At 41.4% G+C, this 17,383-nt stretch overlaps 1 protein-coding gene across 1 annotated transcript in view; it reads left to right on the forward strand.

The window, feature by feature from the left end:
* Positions 1-386: 386 nt before the first annotated feature.
* LOC139918570 (C-type lectin domain family 18 member A-like) overlaps positions 387-17,383 on the forward strand; it is a 69,811-nt gene continuing 52,814 nt past the window's right edge. Inside the window, exons 1-10 of the mRNA XM_071907988.2 lie at positions 387-425; positions 6,114-6,347; positions 6,478-6,575; positions 7,084-7,205; positions 7,984-8,091; positions 8,275-8,367; positions 9,094-9,200; positions 9,361-9,490; positions 9,783-9,879; positions 10,414-10,505. Of these exons, the coding sequence (XP_071764089.2) occupies positions 402-425; positions 6,114-6,347; positions 6,478-6,575; positions 7,084-7,205; positions 7,984-8,091; positions 8,275-8,367; positions 9,094-9,200; positions 9,361-9,490; positions 9,783-9,879; positions 10,414-10,505 (1,105 nt within the window). The 5' untranslated portion in view covers positions 387-401. The remainder of the gene's footprint in view (positions 426-6,113; positions 6,348-6,477; positions 6,576-7,083; positions 7,206-7,983; positions 8,092-8,274; positions 8,368-9,093; positions 9,201-9,360; positions 9,491-9,782; positions 9,880-10,413; positions 10,506-17,383) is intronic.

Genomic DNA, 17,383 nt, shown 5'->3' on the forward strand with positions numbered 1-17,383 from the left:
CAAATCCTGACAAATAAACTGTAAAATAGGCTATTGTTTCATGTTAAATACTCGTTCTGTACAGTGCATTTTATTTCAAATTAGACCTGCAGTTTTACATTAATTTAGATTTTTCAGTGAGAATGTCATGAAGTGTATTTATTATCAAGGTGTAGGCCTAGTCAATTCTGAGATTCTGAAATACTGTATCAACCCATGTTCCCCCTTTCTTACACACACACACACACACACACACACACACACAGCACTCAAACATCCCGCCGACATTTGCATTCCGTTGCCATAGTGATCCCAGTAGTGGTAAAATAAATGAGCGCTTCTCTTTTATTCCAGGGCTTGGGGTGAAGGAGCACTCACAGATTGTTACACAGCACAATAGACTGCGCAGCCGGGTCAAACCCATGGCAGCTAACATGCAAAAAATGGTTTGTGGCTTCTATTCTCTATTTGGTGTGTGTGTGTGTGTGTGTGTGTGTGTGTTTGAATGGTATGAGTGTATCTGCAGGCCTGAGGGAGAGTTTACCATTATCTGTGGGATACATTTTTTAAATTGCATACAGTAACAGCCGTTATAAACAATATTTTCTGGCAGACATGATAAGTCAGGCTATCTGTGCATCCTCAGGCCGGCCCTCACTCTGTTTAAAGACAGTTACACACCATCCACATAGCTGATAACCACACCAAGGTTTGGTCTGTCTCTGCAGCACATAGGGGCGCTGCATTACAGGGTAGTGCTCTCTCTCTCTCCTTTGCTCCCTCTCTCTCTTCTCATGACTTCCTCTCTCCTTTTCTCGTGAATGAGGTTAACGGAGAGGCAGAGAGCTGGATGAACCAGGAACCTTCTGGCAATTGACAATTAGAGACCAAAGAGTTAACCAAAGAAGACACACACACATGCACAAAATCCAACATCGCTATTTGCATTTTGTTTTTTATGCCTATATTGGAATTCCTATTCATCATTTTCAACTGGATGCTCACACTCTTATTGCCCCATCAATCTCTGATTAAAATCTGCAAATGTGAAAGTATGAATGTCCACTGTGGCGGTCTAGAGACTTGGCTGTTAAGAGATGGGCCTCACTGGATTTACACACATGGTTTTCCTACACACTTGTCATCATCACTTTGAGTTGAAGATTAAAATTGCCTAACCAATCAGTTAGCCTACAACTTGATGCTGATTCCTGTTTGTCCAAAAAGAACATTTTCATTGGACAGATAGTTATAAGAAAGGGTTAGGGCAAAATGAAGTATTATAAAAAATGTTATCTTTTTAAAGGTTGTGTGTTTATCCACTGTGCTTGCCTATAAACTGCTCTTCACTGTTACAGCTTTCATTATGGGCAGTGGAAATTAACTGCGTCAACACTAAAAGTTAAATTGTTTTAATGGAAAATCAATAAAAAGCAAAGTTAAAAACCGAATAATACAAATTAATTTCTTTGCAATTGTAATTCACACTCCATGAAATTTCTACCTACCTACCTGTGAAATCTACTAGGAGGGATACTGGGGAAGGTGCCCATTTTCAATACGACACACACATATTTACACACACACACACACACACACTTACATAGCACACTTTGATGGGCAGAAAAGGCCACCGTTGTTGAAAGACAACATCATAATAGCCACAGTTATTTCCTGAAAAAAAATTCCTTTTCCCAAACTCAGATAAGTAAACAAAGGAAAGGTTTCTGTCCGGATGTCTTCTTCTGTGGTGCTGAGATAGTCCCAACAGTGTGAAACAGTATGACGTACTGCAGCACTGTGCTCCATTTGTTCTGCTCGGCTGCAGGCTGGCTGATAACTTGGACTGTTAGAATAAAGTCAAAATCAGTTAGTCGTGCGTATGGAGTCTTGTGAGGGCAACACAATCAAATACCAATGAATCTGATGTTTTAGCAGAATAAGGATGAAACCAAGTAACATTTTTCAGTCATGTATGTATGTAGTTCATACAGTTTACATCATTGGTGCGTAGAGTTAATATACACCAACTGCCTGTGTTAAACATGGCAGACTAATAAAAAAGAAGTCAGACACAACAAGCACATTTTACACACGTTCTTCAAATCCCACTGTCTGAATAAGAGCCAGGCAGAATCCCCTCCATATCTTTTTTCATCTATTGCTTTGCCATGCAGCACTTATCTGCAGTAGTGTCTTGCTTGCATGTGATTATGACCAAGAGGTAACGGTGGATTACGAAACTCATAATACACTATATATGAATTCTGTGCCGGGGCATGCTGTCATTTTGTCATAGATTACATCCTCAAAGCCACCCATACAGACTGAGCCCCTTTCTTAGACTGCTCTTCAGCCTTAGAGAACTGTTCTCAACTGATAAGGTGGTAATGAGAAAAAGAGGATGGGGATAATCATTCTGCATTCACCGCTGTGGTATTACAGGTAATTTCCCTGTGAAAACCCTCAGAGGAAGCTTTGCCGAGCTGAAGAGGCATATTAAAGAGCTTTTGCTGATAAACGTTAAAAGGCTCAAGGCTTTAGCTGTGTTTGTGATTATCTGAAGAATTTCTTCACGCTGGAGCCAGTCAGCATTGTGGTGGGATTGTGTCGGGAAAGTGATTATAATATAGTCCTTTAGGCTTTCTTTTCAGGAGGAGATAAACACTAATATTTGAAGAAGTCTCAGAAATGATGCTCCTCCCTTTCTTGCCCGGTGCCCCGTCTGCAGGTTTTCTTTGAGTTTTCCTTTGAGTTCAGTTTTTACTTTTGATGTGTAAATCAAGACTTCTGTTTGTGATTTTATCTTGCTCGTCTCTCTCAGAGCTTCCCACTGCTCCCACACTAGTTAGGCTGAGAAAGAGTGGGTATGTGGAGTGTCACTGCAAAAAGTACTGCTTCATTTGTGGATTACATGTGTAAAAATAAAATACAGTCACCTATAGGTTGTTGATTGTGCCACAAAGTAGGTGCTACTTAAGGCCTAAAAGGCCATTAAATTCCCAGAGCTGATACAAGGTGACATGCTGTATGAAGGAATGTTTTAGATGAGGTATTGCCCGGTGACCTTATACCCCTCTGGTGGCATCAAAGCGTGAGCTGATGACTTCAGAGAGCAGAGCGAACAATGGACTCAAGGCGGCTTAGTATGGATTCTTGATTAGCTCGTCCCCTTACGGCACATCTGTGTCATGCCTCTGACATCTATCGTCCGCGCTTTATCTCACCGCGCAGAGAAAGTTGTCGAGCAAACTCTTATTCCGTAGAGATTATTTTTGTGGTGTTTCATTGCACAGTGGAAAGTGACAGGAGGGACATGGGAGAGAGAGAGAGAGAGAGAGAGAGAGAGAGAGAGAGAGAGAGAGAGAGAGAGAGAGAGAGAGAGAGAGAGAGAGAGAGTTGATATGTGGCAAATATCAGGCAAATTCCAACCCACAACATTGTGAGGACATGGTGTACACCTTGGGCCATTATACCACCAAGACACCCTGAATAAACCCTTCTGAAAATGGAAACTGTCACTTCCACTAAGAAAATTAGAAACAAACTAATTACATTTCTTTGAAGTACAGTAGAATCCCTTTTTTTTTTTCTTTCAAACTTCAGACTTTCAAACTGACCGGTCCACTTAACAGGCATAATACAGCTCTTCACAATTGATTTGACACATTTCTCCAAATTAAGGTCCATGCTCTCAAAACAGTTACTGTAACACAGCCATCTGAGCACAGCCAATCTTCATGATGATTTAGCAAAACTAAATGTACATTTTCACTGTTTTCACGTAAAAAACAAAACTAGATATATCAGTTTTCCAAACGCTACACACAAAACTCTCCAAACAAAAATCCATGCTCTCAAAATAGTTCACACAGCTGTCTAAACTCTTTTACAAAACTACCTTTAACTAGTACTCTAAAAATACCTGTTCATTGTTTTCACACAAATTACAAAACAACATATACCATAAATCCTCTGGCCGGACAGAAATAAAATGGGTCTGGAGGAATAAAGTGATTGGTTACAACAGTAAACTTGTTTGTGGTTTCTTTTGTAACAAATTGTGATTCATCATGTTCATCAACACTCCCACCTCCTTACAGCATCACACGTAGACAAACATGTAAAACATCATGATGTCATATATGACATCAAAAAAAAAAAGACAAATCTACTACATGTGAAATATTATGTGTTATAGTGTTTCCAAAAGTGTGAGGAACAGACATGTTGCTTACTATAAGGAAAATATTTCATCAATAAATTATGAATACAATTCCATAAAATCAGATTATGGTAAACATGTTTTATCATCAGTATTGTTAGTGTGAATATATCTGAATATTTTATCTTATCAGTAGATGACGTGTAGTTTTGTGATCTGATATGAAAGCAGCACTTCATTTTGCAGTGGAGTTGGGCTGTTTTGTAAAATGAGAGTCTGTTTTACAGACTGTGTTAACTGTTCATTCATTCATTTTCTCTACCCACTTCATCCATTTCAGTGTCACAGGGGGCTGGAGCCTATCCCAGCATGCATTGGGTAGAAGGCAAGAAACACCCTGGACAGGTCGCCAGTCCATCGCAGGGCTAAGACAGATAGACAGACACTCAGTCACACTCACATTCATACCTATGGACAAGTTAGAGTCTCCAGTCTACCTGACTCGCACGTCTTTGGACTGCGGGAGGAAACCCACACAAACACAGGGAGAACATGTAAATGGATATTTGACTTTTTGTAGGCAGCATCAAACTGCAAGGACTCCTTTGTTGTATCATAGATGGGTTATTAGACTCATATATCAAGAGTGAGTGGAGTTTTATTTTCCCCTTTTAACCCAGTGGAAATTGGCACAATGCACTTATACGCATTCAGATTTTCTGGCTTATCGAATATCAACGTTAATGTTCCTTAAGTTGATTTTGAGTTGATTTTCTCTTCAATTTTTGGCCTTTCTTCTACTTCTTTCTGCAGACTTTCATCCAGATTCAGAGCTGTAGTGGTTTGCTAAAGCCAGAATGGATTTCACTGCCTTTGACATTTGTTAGCACCATTACTTAGCCAAATGTCTGCAGTCACATGTCTTGATTAAGATTTAGGGATGTGTATTTTCAAATAAACTATTTTTATGAAGGTCCTGGACTGCTAGAAAAGTCACTTGGAAGCTGTGTTGATGATTTAATGTATACTTAATGTAATCTTGATTACATTAAACCATGTTGATGCAACCTATTAGTCTCATGATAGGACACAGAGTGTCTCGCTCTGAGCTGGGTCATTCTGCTGATGTTCACAAGACAAGATCAGGGTCAAATGGATTAGTTAATGAATGACTGGCCATCGCTGCACCTGCCAAACAGAGGACAGTGTCACCTCATGTCTGATGCTTACCACCTCTGTCACTAACAGAATGTATTCAGGTTGTCTGAAACACAGAGATAAAATAAAGCACAGGATGTTCGCCTTTATTTGTTTCCATTTACTCTCCAGACTGCACTATGTGTGCTGGTTGGCAGTCGATCTGCTCTGGCCTTGTGATAGTAAAAGAGAGAAGTGTGTGTGTGTGTGTGTGTGTGTGTGTGTGTGTGAGAGAGAGAGAGAGAGATAGAGAGAGAGAGAGAGAGAGAGAGAGAGAGAGAGAGATTGAGAGTTTGTGGGAATTTTGTTCCCATTTTTTTTGGAGACATGGAAAGGGAATGATTACTAAACATTGGTGTAGACCATTCCACCTGGGGTATGAGCATGCACACACTATGGCCTCAGTATGACCATATAATTTATGTACGGTCTTATTTTGTTCAGAAGTTATGAAACTACAGGCAATAGAATGAATACCAATACCAACTTTGGATTACTAAAAGGTTTATCTTCATACTTTGCCTATGCTAGTTGGCTATGATTACTGAAGATACTGTATGCTAAAGTGTTATTATGCGCACCAGAGAGAGCTATATGTACCGGAGACACAGAGATGACTTTGGTGCCAATCCCCTCATCAGGGTAAGGTGACCAATGGGCCAAACTCTCAAAAAGTCGGTGTAGTCCTTTACAGTAAAAGCACCATGCATTACTGTATGTGCTGTAGGTGAGATTTGTGTGCGGCGACTAATTTTATTGTCTTTATCTGTAGGAGTGGAATGAGAAGCTGGCCTTACTTGCAAAGGAGAGAGCGGCGTCATGCCACACAGACCCCTCCCCTCAGCACTCGCCTCCGTTCGATCACATCGGCTGGAATACTCATCTCTCTGCCTATGGAGTCACCTCGTTTTCTGAAGTCATCGACTCTTGGTTTGAGGAGGGACGAGATTATCTGTACTCGAGCGGGCAATGTAGAGAGAACGCCACCTGTCAACACTATACACAGGTACAGCAACAGCAAACTGCATTCACAACAGTATATTATATGTATGTGTGAAGACCTAGATTTACAGACAGCTGTTTGATTGCTGTCAGGTGCTAATGTCCTGTATCTCAATCCCTCTGTTGTTGTGTAGCTGGTGTGGGCCACTTCAAGTCACGTGGGCTGTGCCAGCCAACTGTGCCTGAGAGATGAAGGCCTCTGGGAGCTTTACGTCTGCGCATATGCCCCCGGGTAAGAATTAAACCACTAAAGGCTGTCACCTTTTCCCAATACTGAGAATGTTAAATCCATCTGAAGTCAACATAGTTCAAAAACAAATCAGTCCTTGGATTTTTAGCTTGATTGACACTGACAAGGTCCTGCATCAAACTGTAATGCAGCTTTCAAATCACCAGTTTACTGAAAATATCAATATGCAAATGAAAAAATTACAAATTCATGCATGTAATGTGGTGATCCTGCATGTAATGAAAATATGCTGCCAGTTAATTCAGACTTAAGCTACTGTATTATGATGCAGAGAAAATCATGGCAATATAATAAGAGTTGGAGACTGTGAGCTGGATTGTCTAACATTAAACCCCTGCTCTGTCAGGAGATTTGACATTGTTTTGAACGTCAGAAAGTTACAGCCCATCTTCCACGACTCGAGATCTTTTCACATCTGAGAGGCAAGACCTCACCTTTTGTGTATTGTTTTCATTTTTGTGCTCTGCAGTGTGTATTTGTATCGTTGCAGGGGCAACTGGGAGGTGAACGGGCGGCTGGTGGTGCCCTATAAGACCGGGCTGTACTGCTCCCTCTGCACCTCTTCCATGTCTGGCTGCTTCAGATTATGGGACCATGTAGGAGGATTGTGTGGTAAGAGAATATTTATACCCTAGAGCCACCAAAGGAAAGGGCTACAGTAGCAATTTGTGCTGTCATTGGACAGTTAGAGTATCTTTCAGAAGAAGCACTCAGCCTGGTCTGTACACCAAAAATTAATGGGTTTCAGTCAGGCATTTCCTCAAGGATGTTACTTGGAAAATGAAAAATGCCCATAGTCATACTGTTTTTGAATGATAATACTCTAGATCACAAACTTCCTTCCTGCAATACCTGATAATTTCAGCTACCTGATGCAGTTTTAGAGAGGTACATGCTAATATAACCGCATTCTAACTTCATGGGCATTTTTGCACATGTGCCACCTAGGTCATATTTAGCTACTGTATCTTTCCTATGCAAATGTAGCCCCATTTCACACGGATGACCGATGAATACATACTGTAATATTTCTGCTAATGAAATATTATGGTTCCTGTCTAAGCAGGGTTTGTTATTCATTTAAAATTAAATTGTTCCAGAGTATCCTGTTGATCATTCGACTGGAATTTCAGTTCTGTCGATGATGACAGCTGATGCAAATTTGGGAAAATTTGCATCAGATGTGCAACTTGCAATAAATTTGATGTGAAACACACTCTTCCCCACACAGCACGCAGATATTCTGAATCGAGCAGCAACAACAACAACTTAGGTGTAGACAAGAGTGATAGATAGATAGATAGATAGATAGATTTTTTGAATGTTTTGTGTCTCAAGTCTTAAGTATATTTATTGTGTGTGTGTGTGTGTGTGCGCACATTTGCTTCAGAGACCCCAAAGAACCCATGCCGTATGAACTGTGGTCAGCATGGCCATCTTAACGTTTCATCCTGCAAGTGCCATTGTGGCCCAGGGTTCACCGGACGCTTCTGCCAGGGTAACAGTCTTCAGCATCATCTATATATGTATCAACATAATGTATAGAGCCAAATAGAGCTATATACAGTATATATATAGGTATAAAGCCACAAGGATGCCTCACTGAACTGGGTCTATTCTTTTTCTCTTAATATACACAGTAGAGAAGCAGCATTCACCGTACTAAACTTCTGTTTTTCAGTGCGGTGCAGTGTGCAGTGTGTACATGGTCGTTATAAGGAAGAAGAATGCTCATGCCAGTGTGATGTTGGCTATGGCGGTGCTGAGTGTGCAGGTGAGTGCAAAGTGCTTTGGTAGGTGTATGTGTGTCTTTGTGTTTTCATGTACCTCAGCAATTTTTACTCTGAGACACAGATTGGCTTTCCTTTAGAGAAAAATGAAACCAAATAGTAAACGTAAAGTAGTAAAAAAAAAAAAGATGAGTTTCAAAATTTAAACACATGCGCACGCACGCACACACACACACACACACACACACACACACACACACACACACACTGATGTAATTTATCTGGTTTCTGGTACATTTACATTTGTCTTTAGGGGTGCCAAGTCTGGTGATATGTTGCTATCAATCAAGACATCAAATGAAAACACCAGCATGTTTGACTTTTTGTAGGCAGCATCAAACTGCAAAGACTCCTTTGTATCATAAATGGGCTATAAGATTCATATATTGAGAGTGAGTCCACAATGCATTTGTCTGCATTCATATTTTCTGGCTCAGTAAATAACAAAATTAATGTTCTTTAAGTTGATTTTGGGTTGATTTCCTCTTCAACTTGTTTCTGCAAATTTCCATCCAGATTAGAGCCAGGATGGCTTTGACTGTTAGCACTGTTACTTAGCCAAATGTACTGTATAAAACTGTTCCCCTCAGCCAGAAAAATAGATTCAAGTCTGTTCAGTGAGCTTGAGCCAAGACGGACGGTCAATGCCATTACTTCTGTTGTCGGCTGCTCTGAGGCTCTCCATGTGTTGGCTGCTGGTGTCCCAACAGAGAAGCTGCAGTTTCCCTTCCACAGCTGTGATGTCAGGATAGATGGAGAGTGCTTCATGGTGTCTCCAGAAGCTGACACCTACTATGGAGCCAAGAGTCACTGCCAGGTGAGAGACAGGTGTGTGTTACCCACAGAGAGAGTCTCTACAGCAACAGCGCATTGTTTTCCCCACTTAGTGCCTTAAGAGAGTATTCTGTGAGTGTACTTATGGTATAAAGAGTTTGATTGTGCTTTCAGTCTGGCTTTTGGTTTGTTTGACCCACCAGGACCGAGGGGGTATTCTAGCTCAGATCCACAACCAGAAGGTTCAGGACATTCTGGCGTTTTATCTCAGCCAGCTGGAGACGAGCAATGAGGTCACCAACTCCGACTTTGAGACACGCAACTTCTGGATTGGTACAGTCATCCATCTTTGTCATCACTGTCCATCAAATACATGTATAACCATCATATGGAAACACACATGTTCTCATGTGGCACTAGGGAAATCCCCCCCCCCACCCCCCCCCCCCCACCCACACACACACACACACACAGGGAGCTACAGAACAGCACCCTCCCTACTCACTGGGACACTCTGTCACCCTTTTGACCAGAAATACCAGCAGGATGCTGCTCTAAAGAACATCGGATGTAAATAATATCAGTTCCAACTTGTGTAAGAGAAAGCAGTGTTTCTGCTCCACAGGTCTGACATATAAACCTCTGAAGGACTCATTCCGCTGGGACACAGGAGAGATCCCCGCATTCAGCAGCTTCGCCTTTGGACAGCCTGACAACCAGGGGTAAGAGACACACTCACTAACTGACAGATATTATATACTGTAGTATACATAGAGACAGAAGGGGCGGTGCAGTGGATCTAAACTCATAAAACATCTATATCAACTAAGCGGTAGAAAACATTTTCTTTTTCTTGAGGCTTATTGACCTGCAGATGTATCTGCCTAAGCATGTGCTATTTGTGCGAGGTACCACTTATTTGCACACTGTGATTCATTGGATAATCACAAATAGGTATTTTTTTTTACAGTTTTTTATCTGAAATTAAATCCAGCATTTAAGCAGCATTCAAGCTAACAAAATCCGATGATATATTCACAAGTTTACAAGTTATACGGCAAGTCCATACAGTTGAACATTGCAGTTTGATAATGCCCCCAGGTAAAGTTGGAGGCTGACATGCAATCCTCACCATGACCACTAGATGTCTCTCTCTCTCTCTCTCTCTCTCTATCTCTCTATCTATCTATCTATCTATCTATCTATCTATCTCACACATGCACTCATTCGCTCCTTCTCTCTCTCTCTCTGTCTAGCTTTGGGAACTGTGTAGAGCTGCAGGCATCGAGTGCCTTCAACTGGAACGACCAGCGCTGTAAAACACGTAACCGATACATTTGCCAGTATGGTGAGGCTCTTCTGGGAAAGGGTGGATGAAAGAGTCGGTGGGGCAAAGGAAGAGTTTTCTTTTGTAGAATTGGCTGGCCAAGTAACATAACACTTGGCCAGCCAATTTCTACATTTGATACAGGCAACAACCAGAATCCAGAGCAGTCAAGACCTGCCAGTGGATTTTGGACACGTTGTTCATCTCTGTGACAAGAGATAAGTGTACAATGGCAAATAGCTGGAAATACAGTTACAATTTCATCCGGTGAGGAACGTAGAGAATATCAGGGTTTTTTTTTTTTGTCACTCACAGAATAAACAAAATAACTTTTATTGACTGGAATAAGCTACTACCCACAGCCATAGATAATAAATTGTATATTAAAAACCCCTACCTTTGCCTATAAATCAATTCTTAATGATTTTTCCCTTTACCCATCAGTTAATTATTAACCACAGACATCATTGCCATGTTGACTTTATTTGGTCAGCGTGGTCTCTGGTTTTCCTCTGTTATGGGCATCAGCTTTCCTCTCCATTCTGAGGTTGTTTTCGGCTTATGTTTGATGTTTCTTTGTTTGAGGCCACAGTCAAAATGTCTCTTGATCTGTGCCGGCCCTGCCGCAATATCAAAGGCTTCAGTTTTTGGGAAATGGAGCCACACCTCCTAGTCCTGTCTGTTTTCCCTTTCTGTCTTTAGTCCAGTTTTTACTTTACTCACTAGTTTCTGTCTGTTTTAGTTCATTTGTCTTCTATAGACATACTGTATGTAGTCCCATTCAGTTGCTCTAACTGGGCTAGCACCTTTTCTCATATCAAATTGGGTGCTCCTCAGAACTATTGCTGTCATTCCCTCCACCTGCTGTACTCAAGCCCCACTGTGACAGACAGTTAGCATTGAAGTGCTTTATATTAAAGCTTCTGTCTCTGACAATCAACATACTGTATAGGGCGAAATGTAAAATGTTAATCCAATGTGTCCGTTAATGATCTGAACATAGCATTTAATTCTCAGTGTGACGCCGCCCACACATTTAAACAAGGCACTCTTTCAAAATCAATGGCACTCACTGCTCGCCATCAAGAGCCTTTTAGGGATCAATATACGTCAGCTCCACAAAGGCTTGCAGTGTTTAGACACACACATACCACTTACATTGATCGCGAGGAATGAGATGGTGGCAGATGTTTGTTTGCTTTAGCTTGGTTGTGTGCGTCTTTGCGAGTGGTTGCTCTGTAATCTCCTATTGATCAGCCATAGCCGTCTGAATGTGGTCAGTGTTGCTAGGATGACATTTTACAGCCTGCTTTTTGAAGAGCTCCTAATCCCCCTCTCTCTTAGTAGTTAGCAAAGTTATCTTGCTCTTTGTGTAGAGCAAACATCATTCATGAGAACTGCATCATGATCAGGAGAAGCCGAGAGAGCCAGACTATAAGATGAAAGGCAAGTTGGCCTGTATGGAGGTCGTTTGACAACAGTAATGCAGCTAAATTAGCTGAACACTCCAGTTCACAATCAATCATCTTTTTCACTTGAGCTCTTGAAATAAAAGCAAAATTTCACTGGAGCAACAAAGAGTGAAATGAATAGATTTGACTGATTATGAGAACCCCCCTACACACACACACACACACACACACACACACACACAGACACACACACCCTCCACTCCACTAGAGTAATTACCAGCCTGCATTGCTGTGTTGTGTTAATTGGTAATAAAATGATAAGTGGATATCACATAGCCTGAGGCAGGAACAGAGCTTTGCATCTCCAGAGTATTGTCTGTGCGTGTGTGTATGTATGTGTGTGTGTGTGTGTGTGTGTGTGTGTATGTGTCTGTATTTGGGATGGGTGTGCCTGTTTGCACATGCAGGGAGAGGAGTCTACAGTTTTCGTCTATTTTACTATGTTGTACATTATGAACGCGCTCTGCACAGTCACATTACTACTGTAGGGGTTGGTGACAAACCACACACTTTTTCCCTCTCACTTATGTTTTTATTTCTAGTGCTATTGTGCTCAACATGTTAAACTTTGTACATATTTATATATATATGTGTGTGTGTGTGTGTGTGTGTGTGTGTGTGTGTGTGTGTTCACACGTTCACAGCTCCAGAGCACATTGCCCTGTGGGAAGCTGGCTGGTGAAGAACCCACAGCCAGGAACTGCAGCGCTGGATGGATGTTTCGATGGGGTGAAACCAGGCAAATATGTTATGCTTGGGTTGGGATACGCCTCCATTTGATGACCAATCCTCTTGCTGCGTTCTTAAAGGACAATTCCGCTTATTTTCAACCTGGGCCGTATTTTCCTAGTTTTGGAATGTCGTTCACACTAACATAAAAAACCATACTTAAGAAAAATGAAAAGTATCTGCTGTTGTTAGACATAACTGAACTGTTAACTGAAGTGCAACTGTTATTGTGATGAAAAGATGTTTAATCACTTTTTGGTTTCAACTGTTGGAGATTGTGTTTTCCCTTTGTGTGTGTGTGTGTGTGTGCGCGCATGTGTGTGCGTGTGCGTGTGTGTGTGTGTGTGTGTGTGTGTGTATTGGAGAAGTGGAGAAATGAAAAGCTCTACAGTGAAGAAAGTGATGAAATTTTGGACACAATCAATCATCATGATGGCAAAAACTAGGAATATAAAGCCCAGATTGAAAATAAATGGAATTATCCTTTAACTCTAAATCATGCACTGTAGGTTGATCAATGTATTTGGATGTTTGAATTTAGAATGCCAAGATTTTATCGTTAATGGGTTGTGAGTGTGCTATGTAGATAATTTTTTATTGCTTTATACATTTTTAATAAAAATGAAAATAACGGCAATCATGGATGGCCTTCAGTTAAACAATACCTACACCCAGTCTAACTCTTGTATTGAAGCTCTGTAAAGAGTGTGGTATTACTTTAACTAGAGGTAGTGAGTCCAGGTCGTCTATCTATCTAGTTCACAAGCTTACTGATATAACGTTGTATTACTCCCTAAATTCCAAGACGACGCAAAAACGGTGCCGCTCACTAGCTGATCTGACAAACAGTGGCTTTGGACTAAACTATTCTATTCCAGTAATCTGGAGAAAGTCATTCATGCTTTTTATTTTTTCATGCTTACACAACTGTAGCTCTCTTCATGCTGGCACCAATCAAAAGCCTCTTTCATGTCTCCGGCTTGTACAAAACACGGCAGCTAGGATTCAGGATTTCAGCTGGTACTAACAGGCGAAATCACATAACTTAAGATTTAACTGATCATCTTTAAAGCACAGTTAGGTCTGGCCCCAGGCTATATAGCAGACATGTTAATCCCCTATGAGCCAGTGTGCAACCTCAGATCCTGGAGCATCCTACTGGCTGCTCCACAATCCAGGCTTAAGACTTGGGGTGCTGCAGAATCAGTATCGTCTTTTAAATCACTTCTTAAAACCTATTTTTATAGAGTTGCTTTTATGCGATTTCTTATCTTTACACTCATATTGTCTTAGTCTGTGTTCTTACCTTTTAATCTTGTGGTGCCTTGTTTTTACTTGTTCTATTTTATGATTATGCTGTTTCGTTTTATTTGATTATAAGCACTTTGTATTTGTTTTAAAAAGTGCTATACCAATAAAGTTTATTATTGTTATTATTACAATGTAGATTTGGGGATGGCATTGTTTGCAAGTCAACATGGTGCAGCTACAAACAAACATTGGGAAAGCACAAAATTAGTTTTTTTGTTAGTATTGTTTATTGTGTACACAGATTTAACTTAATTCTGGTTACTTTTTCATATTTAATTGCATCCATTCATGCATTCTCATTCTTTGTGCACTGCCATTGTCACTTAAAAACTGACCACAATCTTAATACAGCTGCTGTACAATAATTAAAAGAGACGGGGATGTATTGTTTTTTTGTTGTTCTCACTGTATGTTAAGTCTAGATTTGTGAAGTCTGGAGAATGGAATGATAGAATAGTGAAGTTTGCAGAATAATACTGTTGGTGTTTAACCTTGCACACCCAGAGCACTCCCCACACTTTGTTTTAATTGAAGAGACATTGCAACAACATCGACAGGTCTCTGGCACAGCTTAAAAGCCTGGAATTGACACAAATACTGAAGTCACATTTTCACAATAAAAATGGGTCAGCTAGCTAATTAGAGCATCAACAAAGACGTCTAGCGAAGAGGTAATATATCACCATGCAAAATACTGAATAATGCTTATAATCCTTTAATGCTTTGTCATTTGCTCTTCTGGCCTGAGAAGAAAATGTGTTGCGAGTCGCTCAGCACCGTCCTCCATCGTTGAGCAGTTGAAAATGCATAGAGGAAGAAGTAGGGTAGGAGTGTCTAGAAATTCCAAAGGTGGGGAGTTTTGGTTCCCAAACAGAGTACGGGCTGGAAAGTGAGTTTTGAAAACCAGAAATCTCAACACCTGGTAACCGTTGAGTCCCTGGCATTGATCATCAACCTTTTCAACACCCACAGCTACTGTATTTTTGTCTATCAGCTATCTATGTCATTAACATTTGATTGCAAACTCAAGAAAATCAATGCATTGAACATGCCATGGTTGTTGCAAGGTTCTTCTACAGGCACTGAAGAAGAAAGTCCTTGTCAACGTTGTGTTGATTTGAAGTCTGTTTCACACTGGGGCCACTGGTGTGGGTCTGTGTGTGTGTGTGTGTGTGTGTGTGTGTGTGTGTGTATGTGTGTGTGTGTGTGTGTGTGGACCAAGTGAGTGTTTATGCAGTGTGCTTAATGGAGCAGCTCTGAGGTCCCTCCCGGGCCAGACGGACACCATGCAGCTCTCTGTGGACAGAGGAGGAGTGCATCCTGCTGGCTGCTGGACCCTCCTGGAGGAGCAGAGGGGAGAGAGGGATAAAGGAGGAGTCGGGCTGCAGAAGTGGGGATTAGACCAACCTGCAGTGCTGCGGTGGAATGGTGCAAGTGAGCAAAACAGGGATGAGTTCACAGGGTTAAACAGGTGGGTGGAAGAGGAGCAAGACAACCTGCTATGATGGTGTCTTTCTGCGCTACTGAGTTTCCATTTGTGTGGCCACCGCCAGAGTTAGATGAATCACTCTAATGAATGTTCAGTTTCATCTGCTCCGCTGCCAAAGAACACTTTTCGGAGCTTTATATATCTTGGTGTCATTGGTACAGTGCAGATAATATTGTTCATGGATCATGGATCATCGTTACTGGAGAAAAGAAAAAAATATGAATCTAACATATGGCTACACATATGCACTAAGGGAGATGTGCTGTCTAAACTTTTTTTGCTGATGCGTCAGTGCATACATATGGCAGCCTCTGTGACTAAGAGACCTGAATGTGTTCTTGTGTGTGTGTGTGTGAGTGTGCGTGTGTGAATCCCAGCCTCAGACCTGGTGCTAGCGTAGCTTCCTGCTGGTCTCATGGTGCCCCCTGATAAGCTGGCGCTGTAGAAGGTTTCAGAATGGTGCTAGTGCCAGTGGAATTAGCTTCCATTGTCATGGTAATGACAGTGATACTCTTGCCCCCGTCCAACTCAGACCAGCCATTGTATGGAAACAGGAATGCAATTTCTCCTGCAGCGGCAAGCGGAAGCAGGATGACAATCCTCTGTGAGAGTGAAAGGTCCCTAAATGACTCTCCATTCAGGCGAGGCTGAGGGGCCAGCAGCCAATTAAAGTGGGAGCAGCAGAACAGTGCCATCCCAAAGACCTAGGGCTGTTTCTAAACGCTCACATTAAGGAACACACACACACACACACACACACACACACACACACACAAACACACACACACACCACTTTACCTTACTTTTCACAAAAATACATGTAATCTACAGCCCTTTTTCTTACAGAACTGATTCTCTCAGGATCACAAGCAATTTTGTACTATATAACTTTTCTTCAGCATGTACAGCAGACTCCAACATGATTTACTGATTTGAACATGTCTTAATATTGGAGTTGGGGGACTTGTGGGAGGGAGTTCCTCAGCAGAGCAGATACTCTCTCAAACACTATCCATCATGGTTAAATTCTTGGTGGGTGTTTATGGCATCAGACAGTCTCCTCTGATTCCTCCAGGCATTTATCTGACAGCAGAGGCTGAGTCTCGACGGAGGGTGAAGGGTTTTGAAAGTGGTCACGCCACTGAACTGTGAGTAAAGTGGAGGCGTGCTGCGGGGCTCCGTGGGCCTTTCAATGAGAAGAAGACCCCAGATGAGTTTGTTTTAAGCAACACCGCTGATAATCACCCACCACAGCACCGCCGATTACTCAGAGATTCTCCTCAGACAAAAACACTTCTCTTGAATGCCTCATTTATTCTGCAGCCACTCTCTCTCCAAACCACTATTTTCCTCTCTTTGTTCCCTCTCCTACTTCATACACCCATTCTCCATCCTCTTCACAGGCTCTATTTTTTTTTTTTACACTCTTTCAGCATAATATCTTCCAATCATGGACATATACTTGTAATCAACGCTATAATTGTCTTTTTTTTCCCTTCATTACTTATAACTTTTTGTGGTTCTGCCAGCATTATTGTAGGGATATGAATGCACAAGAAGCTAATGTCCTGTTTTGACACTGTCGATCCCCTCTGCTGCTAACGCCCCTGCTAAGTTAAATCCTATATCATTTGGATGCTGATATTTACAGCTGTCACACTGAACTATTGGCAAAGTATATGACAGCTTACACATGTAGGCTAGAGTGCAAACTGTTACAGTCACTTCAGTGTGACTGTAATCGCTTCTTTGCACAGCACTGGCAACAGATCCTCACCCAGTTGTTTCTTAAAGTGCCCTCCTAATACCCTTTTGTGTTGTGTTTATTTGTCCTGCTGTCTGTCTTGCAAGCTATTAATGCAAAACACAACTAATCCCCCCATCTATTGCACCACTTC

Source organism: Centroberyx gerrardi, chromosome 1 (assembly GCF_048128805.1).
Source record: "Centroberyx gerrardi isolate f3 chromosome 1, fCenGer3.hap1.cur.20231027, whole genome shotgun sequence".
Taxonomy (NCBI): domain Eukaryota; kingdom Metazoa; phylum Chordata; class Actinopteri; order Beryciformes; family Berycidae; genus Centroberyx; species Centroberyx gerrardi.